The 13,972-nt window shown below is 35.1% G+C and overlaps 4 protein-coding genes across 4 annotated transcripts in view; 1 reads left to right on the forward strand and 3 right to left on the reverse strand.

Annotated features, from left to right (window-relative positions):
* Window positions 1-13,972, reverse strand: part of LOC107637406 (F-box protein CPR30-like) — a 77,048-nt gene that overhangs the window by 17,980 nt on the left and 45,096 nt on the right. The window lies entirely within an intron of this gene.
* Window positions 785-2,262, reverse strand: LOC107637408 (F-box protein CPR30-like). Its single transcript, XM_016340826.1, has 3 exons — window positions 2,081-2,262; window positions 1,108-2,036; window positions 785-834 (listed from the first exon to the last, which is right to left on the reverse strand). The coding sequence occupies exons 1-3, from the start codon at window positions 2,260-2,262 to the stop codon at window positions 785-787; spliced, it is 1,161 nt and encodes a 386-aa protein (XP_016196312.1).
* Window positions 5,874-11,339, forward strand: LOC107637409 (putative disease resistance protein At1g50180). Its single transcript, XM_016340827.2, has 3 exons — window positions 5,874-7,577; window positions 7,762-8,959; window positions 10,531-11,339. The coding sequence occupies exons 1-3, from the start codon at window positions 7,297-7,299 to the stop codon at window positions 11,116-11,118; spliced, it is 2,067 nt and encodes a 688-aa protein (XP_016196313.2). The 5' UTR covers window positions 5,874-7,296; the 3' UTR covers window positions 11,119-11,339.
* Window positions 11,354-13,791, reverse strand: LOC107635552 (F-box/kelch-repeat protein At3g23880). The gene is made up of 2 exons (XM_016339047.2): window positions 12,344-13,791; window positions 11,354-11,804 (listed from the first exon to the last, which is right to left on the reverse strand). Exons 1-2 carry the CDS (start codon window positions 13,512-13,514, stop codon window positions 11,383-11,385), a joined length of 1,593 nt encoding a protein of 530 aa, XP_016194533.1. The 5' UTR covers window positions 13,515-13,791; the 3' UTR covers window positions 11,354-11,382.

The following is a 13,972-nucleotide window of genomic DNA, read 5'->3' on the forward strand; positions in this document are numbered from 1 at the left end:
TGTACCTAATCTTGTAAGGATAGGCCATCCACTAAAAATTATTTATAAAATGATTATTTATCTATGGTAATTGACTACACTTTTTATTTTTAATATTGGTTTAACAATAGTAAATACACAATATTGAATCCCTGGTTGCGCACTCTTAGCACCATGTAATTCAATAATAAAAACTGAAGTGAATATCAATGAAAGAATACTGTAGCGTGTCGAGAATACATACAAATTGAAAAATTTTCAAAGTGTTCACATGTCAAATCTACTTTGAAATGTGATATTCTGATTTAGACAATACACCAAGTATTACATTATTTCTACCAACCACAGCATAGAACAAAAGACAATTAATTATGCTTCTCTTTATAATCATCTAAACAGAGGGGTTAGTGCTGAGAAAACAAAAACCAACAACTTACGATAGATCAACAAAAGATAATGCAGCAAAAGGAAAAAAAGTGTACATAGCATATAAAAAGCAAAAAGAAAATTTTCAAAATATAAAGAAATATGATATGAAGAATAAAACAGATCATCTAAAGATTGTTACTATCAGACAAAACCAAAAGATATATTGGAATAACATGTTAAGCCCCATTTTCAGTTTTCGGACGTACGAGTTTTTTCCCGTTCATATTCAGAAAGAAAATTCTAATCCAAAGAAAATAAAACTGAAGTGTCTTCAAGCTTCTTCCCGCTCAACTTTGAGAACCCAGCCCACATGCAGAAGTTGTTCACTTGTATGTTGGCTCCCGATTCCCTTTCTCTGTTTGACCCCTTTGTGATTCTAATCTTTAGCAACATTTTGTTCAAAACAATCACGGAGAGATTCATGGCCTGCAAAAAAGCTCAACTGGTAAAAGCCAAAGCTTTAGACATGAAAAGATCTAAACTTCTAAACATCTCCACAAGACCAGACTATAGGAAGCAAGACAGTGATTAGGGATACCCTAAACAGTGATAAATTCAAATCTCACCATCCATAAACAAAAGTCACAGTTGATTAGAACCTGGTGCATACTGTATATTACTCGTTAGTTTTTCATTAATCACAATGCAATCAAAACTAACATTAATAGTTTAGTGCAAAGCATAGGAGAATATACATACCGTTTCCCTTCCTCTTCCTGTTCTTATTATCCTTATCCTTAATGTCTCTAGGGAGTGGCAAGAGACTCTCTGTATACATAGTATCGGTTCCACTGATGTTATGCGCAGAACAAAGATATTTAACACGTGGGAGCAGCTCTCCTCCCACATTATACATGAGAAACTTTTTCTTTTCTATTTTATCCGAAAGAATTATTTCTCCAATAATATCACCATTATTGGACAAGTGCAGAGGCTGAAAGAAAAGGCAAGGAATCTGATAAAGAGTCCAAGATGAGTGCACTTTATATTCTTTCATCAACCATATGTCAGTGCTACAGCTATCACGACTGTGATAATACAAGGCTAGGCATCCCCCTAGTAGGGCAAGACCTGGATAGGACTCATAGGAGCATGCCAGTTCAGGCTCAGACATGGTTGAAAAAGTCCTTTCCTTCAAATAAAAGATAAGAATAGCATCCCTGGGATCTTTAATAGGCAAAGGTACCCAATGAATAGCACCATTCAAGAACAACCCAGCAGACGTGTCGTTAAAAACATGCAAGGGTTTGGGGAGTGCAGCATCAAGATGAATCCAGGAATTGGTTTTCAAGGACAAGCAATCCAAGTGATCTTGTCCTTGCCGCTGGCTCAAAGCTACAACAACTAAGTAATCATCCCGGGATGCATCATATCCAAATCCATACAGACGGGCACTCTCGGGAAGCCTAAAGTCATTGTAGATAGGAGAATCAATACCAGAGTAAGATATTCTTCTGCTGGATCCAGTCAGTGGGTTCCATACCACTAAACATTGAGGGTGACGATACAAGAGAACAAAGCCTCTGCAGGATCCCAGGACCTCAAAATGAGAAGGTGGTTTCGTCGTGTAAGGGGTACACACCTCTTTCACGTGTGATGCATCATTGTCGTCACTAAATACCAGTGCTCTAATTAAACGAAGTAGGCCACAGTGCCGCTTTTTATGCAGAACAATGCATTGGTGGAAGCGGGAGAGTGGTGAAAATGCAATTCAGCAAAGTGTGGATCGGAAATCAGAGAGTGCCACAGCTTCAAAACGGATCTGAGGCGAAAGAGATGGCTGGCCGGCACTCTCAGTAAGATACTGCGAATCAAATTAAGAGGGAGGATGTCATGAATGCTCTTCTTCTCCATGCTCGATTGCTCTTTTGGTTTGTGCAGTGTGTGCTTCTGCCACTTCTTCTTCTTATAAAGTTATAATCTTATCCGTGCTTGAAATGTTGTGCTTTGGCCAATTCATATGGTAATTCACGAAACCCCGGGACTTGAAAATTTCCTTGAAACCAGAATACTTTGGAAGGGAAGGGTCAGTTTTGGATTGGCTATTCGGAAAAAAAAAAAGGAAAATAGTTCATTGTTTTATTTTTTTTTAAACAAATAAATAAAAAAAGTTATTTCATGAATAAACTTTTCAAGAAAAAAATTTTAAATTTTCAAAATATCTATTTTTATTTAGTTAGAGAAAAGAAAATACTTTATAAATTAAATCACAGTTTATATCATTTTAATTTTTGAAAAGCTTTTAAATTATATTCATAATTTTACAAAAATACCATATTCTTTTTACATTATACATGACTGAAAAAATCTTGTTACAATTAGTCAATTACAAAGTAAACAAAAGAATAAGAAGTTTTGGAATTAGAGTAAAGCTCATAATTACTCACAAATAATAAGAAAATAAAATTTTAGAATTAAATTTAAAAAAAAAAGGGTTCCTAGAAAGATGTGCTACTAGTAGAATTCAGCTTTTGAATTTTTTTCTATTTAATTTTTATTATTTCAAGGAATAATATTTTTAAAAATAAAATAAAATAAAAATTATTTTATATTTTGGATAATTTTAAAAAATAAATATAGAAAGTATTTTTAGATTTATTCAAATAAAAAAAATTATTTTTTAGTTAAGTTGTCTAAAATAATAAAGTTAAATTTGACAACTACGAATGATAAAATAATATTTAGGAATGTTAACTTTACTCAACAATTTTACTTGTTAGATTTGATATACAGTTATGGGAATTTAACTAAAGATCTCAATAAAATTAATTCAATAAGCCTGTTACATATCAATCTAAATAAACTTTTTTATTCAATATATTTTTCACTCTCACATTCTAATTATTTATTCAATATTTTCTACTTTTATCTTCCACAAAAATTTGTGCAATTAACATCAAAATATTTATGCTATAATAAATTTGTCAAATAAAATAATTCAATAAATAATTTTATAAATTGTAAGCAATTCCTGAATCCTAAACAACGTTAGTTTTATTTTCCATTTTATTAAATTGTCTTCTGTTCCACTATATTTTGTGTGCAAAAAATCTGCTTTTGAAGCTTTAGACCATCTCCAGTAGGAAACTCATCTCAGTCTCTATTTATGGCCCACCTGTCATAAAAAGTAACTCCACATCAGCTTTTGCGTTATAAACGGTAAATAAGAACTCAAAGCATCTCTCTCTTCTCCATTAGGAGGAACTAACTTTAGTTCCTGTTGTGGTCCCACTTAATTAATTAATTAAATCTAATTAATTATTTTTTAAATAATTAATATAAATTATTAATTAAATAAAAATATAATTATTTAATATAATTTTTATTATAATTATTACTAATTTAATTATTATTTCATTATTTAATATAATTATTTAATTATTTCAGATTTTATATTATTATTTTTTAAAAATAACTTGTCAAATGACAAGTTATTATTTGTTAACTTGAGTCCCTGTTTAGAGGGACTTTTTCACCTTGAGACCCGTGCGGGAACTCATTTCTTCTCTCCTCCAATGGTTAGAGTTCCTATGTGTCAGAAAAAAGTGAAAGAGAAACTCACCATTGTAGGTGCTCTTATTACATTCTTCATAATAAATGTTTGTAGTTTAGCATACAAGGTAATTAAGCATTATTTTTGTGTGATATAGCGTCTGGAATCTTTTTTTTTTCTTTTTGGATTTGCCATAATTCGCTTGTAAATACTTAAAATCAATCGTGTTAACAATGAGCAAGATTAAAAAGAAAGTGTATATTTTGTCTATATAATTGATAAAATAAAACATCTTAAATTTTGTATAACTTAATGCTTAAGCTATTATAAATCCCAAAAAATAATGCCCATTACATCGAACAATATAAAATTGACTTAAATCTTTCTTATAACAGTTAACAGCATAGGAGTAGTTTTTATGATATAAAATTAAAATAATTCTATAAAAAGGATACGAGGTAGATATGATTATTCTAACATTACAATATTCTTTACCTAATATTTAGCTATTAAACAACTAATTTTTTTTGGTGTCTATTAAACAATCAAATAAAAGAAAAATAGAGACAAGTTAAGTAGTTTTTTTTGTTATGATTCTTGGATAGAGCCGCCTAGAGAAACAGGGGAAAAAAATAGTGATACAAGATTGTTATAGTGTCCACAACATAGTTTAGAATTAAAAATTGCAAAAGCTTATACACCAGGATATGAGTATGTGCATCCATTTAAGATACTTGAGACTCAATCGGGGTGTAGACTGTCCAAAAGAGGATCATCCTGGTCCAATCTGCACCCTTCCGAATCTAGAGACTTTAATTGTTGAGCTTGCTTCCCATTATAACCTCCAGCATGGAATATGGAGGCTCAAGAAATTGAGACATCTTGAAAGGATGTTATGCGTGGCTAGTAAAAAAACCATTCCACCTGACACATCAGGAAAAGATTATTTGCCGAGTCTCCAAACCCTCCAACTTGTCACTCTTGAAGAAGGAGTGACAATGTCCTCCATTGTTAATGGAAGAGAAAATTGGGATTAGAGTGGAATGCCAAAAGTAAGTGTACCGAGCATGAACTATTACAAAGGTTGCATCGCCTTAAAAATCAAGAAAAACTAAAACTAATGGACTTTAAGGAATTGACATTAAAGGCACGTGAATTTCCTTCAAAGATTCCCCAGATAAATATAACGATGCAGTATGATTCTGATGAGCTTAACTTTAGCTACAGTTTCTTGAACACTCTAGGAGAACTTACCAGCCTCTGTGTTCTCAAAGTAACCTCTCGAGGGAATGAGGGATGTTCAGTGAAAGATAATGCAGCAAAAGGAAAAGAAATGTACACAGATAAAGAATAGGAGATGAAGAACAAAACACATCATCTAAGAATGTTACTATCAGAGTAAACCAAAAGATATATTGGATTAACAAGATGTTAAGCTCCCTTTTCACTCTTCAGACGTAAGAGTTTTATCCCGTTCAAATTTAGAAAGAAAATTCTAATCCAGAGAAAATAAAACTGAAGTTTCTTGAAGCTTCTTCTCGCTCAACTTGAGAACCCTGCTCTTTATTTACAACAAAATCACATGTCTAAGTTGTTCACTTGTATGTTGGCTCCCGATTCCCTTTCTCTGTTTGACCCCTTTGTGATTCTAATCTTTAGCAACATCAAGTTGTTCAAAACATTCATGGTGAACTTCATGGCCTGCAAAAAAGCTCAATTGGTAAAAGTCAAAGCTTTAGACATGAATCTAAACTTCGAAACATCTCTACAAGACCGGACAATAGGAAGCAAGACAGTGATTAGTGATTCCCTAAACATTGATAAATTCAAATCTCACCATCCATAGACAAAAGTCACAGTTGATTAGAATCTGATGCATAATGCATATTACTTGTTAGTTTTTCATTAATCACAATGCAATCAAAACTAACAGGAATAGCTTCGTGCAAAGCATAGGAGAATAGTTACATACCGTTTTCCTTCCTCTTCCTGTTTTTCATCATGTTCTTATCATCCTTATCCTTAATGTCTCTAGGGAGTGGCAAGAGATTCTCTGTATACATAGTATTGGTTGCACTGATGTTATGTGCAGAACAAAGATATTTAACACGTGGGAGCAGCTCTCCTCCCACATTATATATGTGAAACTTTATCTTTTCTACTTTATCCGAAAGAAATTGTTCTCCAATAATATCACCATTATTGGATAACCACAGAGGCCGAAAGAAAAGGCAAGGAATCTGATAGAGAGTCCAAGATGAGTGCACTTTATGGCTATACATTATGTGATATTCTGTTTAGACAATACACCAAGTCACCAATTATTACATTGTTCTACAACCACAAGAAGTCAACAAAGAACAAAGGGCAATTAATTATGTAAGCGCTTTTGTATTATAAAAAGAGGGGTTAGTACTAAAAAACAAAAACCAGTAATTTAAAAATAGATCACTCAAAGATAATGCAGCAAAAGGGAGAAAAAGAATGTACACAGATAAAAAATAAATATAAAAAGCAAATGAAAATTTTGAAAAGATATATTGGATTCAACAAGATGCTAAACTCCATTTTGCACTTTTCGAATGTTCTTTCCCATACATATTTGGATAGAAAATCATAATTCAAAGCAAAATAAAACTTAAATTTCTTGAAGTTTCTTCCCACTCAACTTGTGAATCCTGTGCTTTATTTGCAACGAAATTAGTCACTCATATATACATTGGAACACAAAATATAAAGTTAGTTTTTACACGGATTATTTTCTCAAAGCTAACCAACCATGACTTTGGCTATTATCTCAGACTTTTGATTTCTATTCTCTCTTTTACAAGCAAGAGCTGGAGAAAAGGAAGAAACTTCCTCAGGATGTAGATGTAGCTCTAAACTGTAGTATAAGTAGAATAAGTATTTTGTCAATCACAATAATGCAACCTTTGCATAAATAATACATAAAACTATGTACACACATGAATCAGGATGTGCAACTTTAGGATAAAGCAAGGTAATGGAGAATGACTAAAATATTTAATAAGACTAACGGCTTGTGAATGACTTACAGCTCAAATCTCCATTTATGTGACTTTAGAATTTTAACATTGGCAAAAGCTTTTCTATCAAGCATCGTTTTTTGGTTCACTGTTTGAATAAAACTGCCATCACAATTGTAAGATCCACTAAAAATTGGTCTCACGGCAGATCATGATGCAGAATCTTCCTCCTCACATTTCATATATGATGTTTTTCTGAGCTTTAGAGGCTTCACCAGGTACGGATTCACGGATCGTCTCTATCATTCTTTGTGTGAGAGAGGAATCACCACCTTCAGAGATGATGAGAACCTCAGAGTTGGTGATAGAATTAGAGATACTCTTCTTGAGGCCATTGAGAGATCCAGGATGTCCATTGTTGTGCTGTGCCAGAATTATGCTTCCTCCTCATGGTGCTTAGATGAACTTGTCCAGATTATGAAGTGCTCTGACAAAGGAACAAAACGACCAGTTTTGCCAGTTTTTTATCAAGTGGAACCATCAGATGTGCGGCATCAAAGGAATCAATATGAAAAAGACATGATGAGCCATGAAAACAGATACTGCAATGATTTAAACAAAGTAAAAGAATGGAGGTTAGCTTTGTATGAAGTATGCGGTCTAAGTGGAAAACATTGTGCAGAAAATAGGTGAATTACCTTTACTTAATAATGGAGTTTACATAAATCTTCCATTGATAACTCCTCTTTTCATAGATTGATAAATGATAACAAGATTCTGAACTTTTTTTAACCGTTTCTTCTATTTACCATTATTGCATTTTTTTAAAATAAAAATAAAAATGAGCTTTTAAAGAGACATGTGTTCTTGCAGCTATGAAAGTGATGTTATCATGAATATTGTTGAAGAAGTCTCAGCAAAAGTTCCTCCTGAACCACTTTACATTAAGCATCCAATTGATTTTGGTTCTCAATTTGAAGTGGTGGAATCACTTTTGGACACTAAATCTCATGATACTCTCTGCATGCTGATTCTTTATGGAGATGTTGAAACAAAAAAAAGCACATTTGCAGGGGAGCTGTACAACAAGATAAAGCATCAATTTCAAGCTGCAAGTTTTCTTGATAAAGTACGTATAAAATCAAGGGGGATCCCCAATAGCCTAGAAAATCTCCAAGAGACACTTTTATCAGGTATGTGTGTGCATAAGAAACCAAGAATAGGCAGCACATTAAAAGGATCTTCTGACATAAAACAAAGTCTGCACAATAAAAGAGTTCTTCTGGTTCTAGATGACGTTGATAGTATAGAACAATTGGACTCACTTGCAGGAGGAAGTGATTGGTTTGGTCTTGGTAGTAGAATCATTATAACAACAAGAGATGTGAATGTGCTAGATAAGTATGAGTTGAATGGTGTTAAGGTTATGAAATATTGCATTGATGAAGGTGAATTTAAAAGCATGGAAGGTGCAAAATCAAATCACGAACAAGATAAGGACCTCCAGGAAGATATAGTGGGCTTTGTAGAGATCTTCAATGAAATAGTTGAGAAATTGAAGGAAAATGAGTCATGCACTGAAGTTGTCTCCATAATCGGCATGGGTGGGTTGGGTAAGACTACCCTTGCTCGAAAAATTTATAACAATAATAAGGTGAAAAAGTTATTCTCTTGTTGTGGATGGGTTACTATTTCTAAAGACTACAAAGCTAAGGACGTTCTCACAAGCCTTGTCAATGGTTGGGGATTGTCCAAGTCTACTACTGAATACAAAGTCTTAAGTGAGAAGGAACAAAAGAGCAAGGTCCAAGAACACTTGGACAGGAACAAGTATCTGATAGTGCTTGATGACTTATGGGAACCTGAAGTCTGGGATGAGGTAGAAAGTTTATTTCCAAATAACAAAAGTGGCAATACAATACTGATAACTAGTCGTAATGACGAGGTGGCAAATTATACAAGGTCAAAGTCCTACTACCCTCCATTCCTAGACAAAAATGAAAGCTGGAAACTTTTCTGCAAGGTGTTTGGGACACAACAGTGTCCTCCTGTTCTCGAAATGTCCATTGTTGTGCTGTGCCAGAATTATGCTTCCTCCTCATGGTGCTTAGATGAACTTGTCCAGATTATGAAGTGCTCTGACAAAGGAACAAAACGACCAGTTTTGCCAGTTTTTTATCAAGTGGAACCATCAGATGTGCGGCATCAAAGGAATCAATATGAAAAAGACATGATGAGCCATGAAAACAGATACTGCAATGATTTAAACAAAGTAAAAGAATGGAGGTTAGCTTTGTATGAAGTATGCGGTCTAAGTGGAAAACATTGTGCAGAAAATAGGTGAATTACCTTTACTTAATAATGGAGTTTACATAAATCTTCCATTGATAACTCCTCTTTTCATAGATTGATAAATGATAACAAGATTCTGAACTTTTTTTAACCGTTTCTTCTATTTACCATTATTGCATTTTTTTAAAATAAAAATAAAAATGAGCTTTTAAAGAGACATGTGTTCTTGCAGCTATGAAAGTGATGTTATCATGAATATTGTTGAAGAAGTCTCAGCAAAAGTTCCTCCTGAACCACTTTACATTAAGCATCCAATTGATTTTGGTTCTCAATTTGAAGTGGTGGAATCACTTTTGGACACTAAATCTCATGATACTCTCTGCATGCTGATTCTTTATGGAGATGTTGAAACAAAAAAAAGCACATTTGCAGGGGAGCTGTACAACAAGATAAAGCATCAATTTCAAGCTGCAAGTTTTCTTGATAAAGTACGTATAAAATCAAGGGGGATCCCCAATAGCCTAGAAAATCTCCAAGAGACACTTTTATCAGGTATGTGTGTGCATAAGAAACCAAGAATAGGCAGCACATTAAAAGGATCTTCTGACATAAAACAAAGTCTGCACAATAAAAGAGTTCTTCTGGTTCTAGATGACGTTGATAGTATAGAACAATTGGACTCACTTGCAGGAGGAAGTGATTGGTTTGGTCTTGGTAGTAGAATCATTATAACAACAAGAGATGTGAATGTGCTAGATAAGTATGAGTTGAATGGTGTTAAGGTTATGAAATATTGCATTGATGAAGGTGAATTTAAAAGCATGGAAGGTGCAAAATCAAATCACGAACAAGATAAGGACCTCCAGGAAGATATAGTGGGCTTTGTAGAGATCTTCAATGAAATAGTTGAGAAATTGAAGGAAAATGAGTCATGCACTGAAGTTGTCTCCATAATCGGCATGGGTGGGTTGGGTAAGACTACCCTTGCTCGAAAAATTTATAACAATAATAAGGTGAAAAAGTTATTCTCTTGTTGTGGATGGGTTACTATTTCTAAAGACTACAAAGCTAAGGACGTTCTCACAAGCCTTGTCAATGGTTGGGGATTGTCCAAGTCTACTACTGAATACAAAGTCTTAAGTGAGAAGGAACAAAAGAGCAAGGTCCAAGAACACTTGGACAGGAACAAGTATCTGATAGTGCTTGATGACTTATGGGAACCTGAAGTCTGGGATGAGGTAGAAAGTTTATTTCCAAATAACAAAAGTGGCTACTGATTACTGATAACTAGTCGTAATGACGAGGTGGCAAATTATACAAGGTCAAAGTCCTACTACCCTCCATTCCTAGACAAAAATGGAAACTTTTCAATGTGGGTTTTTACCTTTAGCAATTGTGACCTTAGCTGGGATTGTCGTCAAGAAGAAGAGACTAACAGTTGAGTGGATGAGAATCATGCGCAATGTCATTTGGTATCTTGCTAAGGATAATAATGGAGTCATGAATGTGCTAAAGCTAAGCTATGATAACTTGCTTCAAAGATTGAAACCTTGTTTTCTATATTTTGCAGTGTTTCCAGAAGATTATAGAATTCCTGTGAAACAGTTGATTCAACTATGGATAGCCAAAGGATTAATCCAACCACCAAAATCTGGAACATCATCTGCAGGAAAACTAGAAGATATGGCTAAAGAATACCTGAATGAGCTGGTGGATCGTAGCTTCGTGTTGGTAGCGAGAAAAAGGAGTAATGGAAGTCTGTCAGTTTGCCGGATCCACGACCTTCTCCGTGATCTCTGCATATCGGAGAGTAAAGCTGATAACGAGTTTGAGATTTGCACAGAGAAAGACATACATTCCATGGACATGAAGAAATTTTGTAGATTGTCCCTTCGAAGCCCTGAGTTTGATGATTGGCGTTCTTTCACAAACCAATAATGGAGATATCAAACAAATTTTGTTGAGTTTCCAGCAAGATATCAAACAAAGATATCTCTCGGATAGCAAACAAAGATATCAAACAAAGCTAGATAGCAAGACAAATCAAACAAAGATATCAAACATCTACTACAAATTCAAACCACACTATCCAAAAGACGAGTTTATATCTCTCGGATTTTCAGCAAAATTTCAAATAAAATCAACAGTCTAACTGACCTCCATAGCTGGCACAAAACAAAACAAACTATTTAACTAAGCAAATCAAACTCGTACAACTTCATCACCCTGCTGCTGCGCAGCATTTTCATCTACTGCCTCCTCCAACACTTCACCATCTACCAATTCACCGTTCAAGGCAACCTTCGTCACATCCATTGCACTCACATCGGCCTCTGGCAACAAAGTCTTAATCTGCAGAACTGCACGGTCAAAACCTTGTATAAACACTTCACACACATCTGCCTCCTTGGCAGATAACAAAGACTCCAACTCCTTCACCTGAGCCACCAACTTTTCCTTCTCCAGGTTAGTTTTCTCAACATCCTTCTCCAGCGCTGCAACCTTTTCTGCTAAAACCTTTCCTTCTTTATCTGCGTTTGTTGAAGAGCCTTGGTTCTCGGCTCTCTTCCTCTTGTTAAAATAACCCTTCAAACCGGCGGTAGTCAAGCTCGGCGCCCTATCACCTACGCAAAACACAAGTTCATCTTAGTATCTATAACAAGGATCACACCAGCATTATCTACCAAAAAGTTATTACCTATATAGTCCAACACGGCATCTCTATCTATTTCATATTTTAACCATTCAGACACCAATAACAGCTCTCCATCCTCAAACACACAAATTAAAAGCTCCAGAAACAAATTATCTCTCTTACTCATTTCCTCTACATCTAATATTTCTCTGTTTGCACTTGTTCAGTCATTCTCTCCTAATTCTCCTGATGGTCTACAGAAAAGATCACCATTGCATTACTCATGAAAAAAGCAATAACTTAAAAAGTTAAAACCCCTCACTGCAAGACTAGGCTTTAGGAAGCGAGACAGTGATCAATGATTCCATAAGTATTGATAAATTCAAATTTCACCATCCATACACAAAAGAGGCATTTGATTGGAACTTGATGTCTAATGCATATTACTCATTACTTATTCATTAGTCACAATGCAATGAAAACAAACAGGAATAGCTTGGTGCAAAGCATAGGAGAATAGTTTAATACCGCTTTTTTTCATATTCTTCTTCTTATCCTTTTCCTTAATGTCATCAGGGAGTGGCAAGAGACTCTCTGTATACACAGGATCTATTGTTCGGAGTGGAAGCCAACAATAACGATCATTAAAATGCTTGAGCAGGTCTTCTCTGACATTATATATGAAGTACCCTACTGTACCACACAAAGTATAACCTCTTCCAATAATATCCATATTACTAGATAAGCACAGAGGCCGGAAGTCCTTGCAAGGAATCTGATAGAGCGTCCAAGACGACAGCACTTTATATTCTTTCATCACCCATATGTGAGTGTTACAGCTATCATTATTGCAATAATACAAGGCTAGGCAGCCTCCTAGTAAGGCAAGAGTTGGAAAGGTGCATGCACTCATTACAGGTTGTTCCGGCCCAGATATCCTTGAGAAAGTCCTCTCCTTCATATCAAAGATAATAATAGCATCCCTGTAAGTTGTAAGAGAGTAAGGCACCCAATGAATAGCACCATTCAAGAACAACCCACAAGAATTGCGGTGACAAACATCCAAGGGCTTGGAGAGTGCAGCATCAAGATTAATCCATGAATTGGTTCTCAAGGAAAAGCAATCAAAGTGATAATGGTCATCCTTATCCTGCCAAGCTACAAAAACTAAGTAGTCATCCTGGGAAGCATCATAACCAAATCCATAGAGATGGAACTTGCAAGGAAGCCTAAAGCCCTTGTGCTTAAAACGAGAAACAATATGAGAGTAGGATATTCTTTTGCCGGATCCAGTCAGTGGGTTCCATACTACAAGAAAATGTGGGTCTCGATGTAAGAGAACAAAGCCTCTGCAGGATCCCAGGAACTCAAAATCAGAAGGTAGTTTTTTCATCTTGAAAGGGAGAGACACCTTTTTTACTTGTAATGCATCATTGTTGTCAGTAAATAGCGAGTCTAAGTAAACGAAGTAAGCCAGACTGCCTCCTCCCATGAAGACGGATGCTTTGGTGGCAGCGGGAGAGTGGTGAAAATGCAATTCAGCAAAGAGTGGATCGGAAATTAGAGAGTACCACCGCTTCGAAACGCACTTGAGGCTAGCGAGATGTCTGACCGGCACCCGCAGTAGGATTCTGTGAATCAGGTCAAGAGGAAGTATGTCTTGAATACTCTTGCTCTTATGATTCATCTTCTTCTCCATGGTGGATTCCTCTTTTGCTTTGATCCCTGTGTGCTTCAGCTTCTTCTTCTTATCTATGCTTGGATTGAAATCGTTGTGTTTTTCGCAATTCACTCAATCCCTGGCCCCGGACTTGAATTTGCTTTGGAAACAGAAAACTAAGGGAAAGGAAGGGTCAGGTCAAAGAAAACGGAATTTCTATGGTGCTGATACCAAAAATCAACATGTCATAATGTCTTTGTGTGTTATTGTGGGAGCGCAACAAGTAGCCTCTGCTATCAGGATAAGTTTTATTATTGACGGTTAGGAATAACTTCAGCAAATTTAATTAGCTACAATTATTTTGTTAACTAAATAAAATCATTGAGCTGGTTACACGGTTTTAGGCGCTGGGTAATGGGCTGTAGACGTAGTAGTTGGATCATTTCATTTTTCTTTTTGTGTCTAGTTGGTCATGATTATTATTTATTAATTTAGTT

The sequence above is a fragment of the Arachis ipaensis genome, chromosome B04, assembly GCF_000816755.2.
Source record: "Arachis ipaensis cultivar K30076 chromosome B04, Araip1.1, whole genome shotgun sequence".
NCBI lineage: Eukaryota > Viridiplantae > Streptophyta > Magnoliopsida > Fabales > Fabaceae > Arachis > Arachis ipaensis.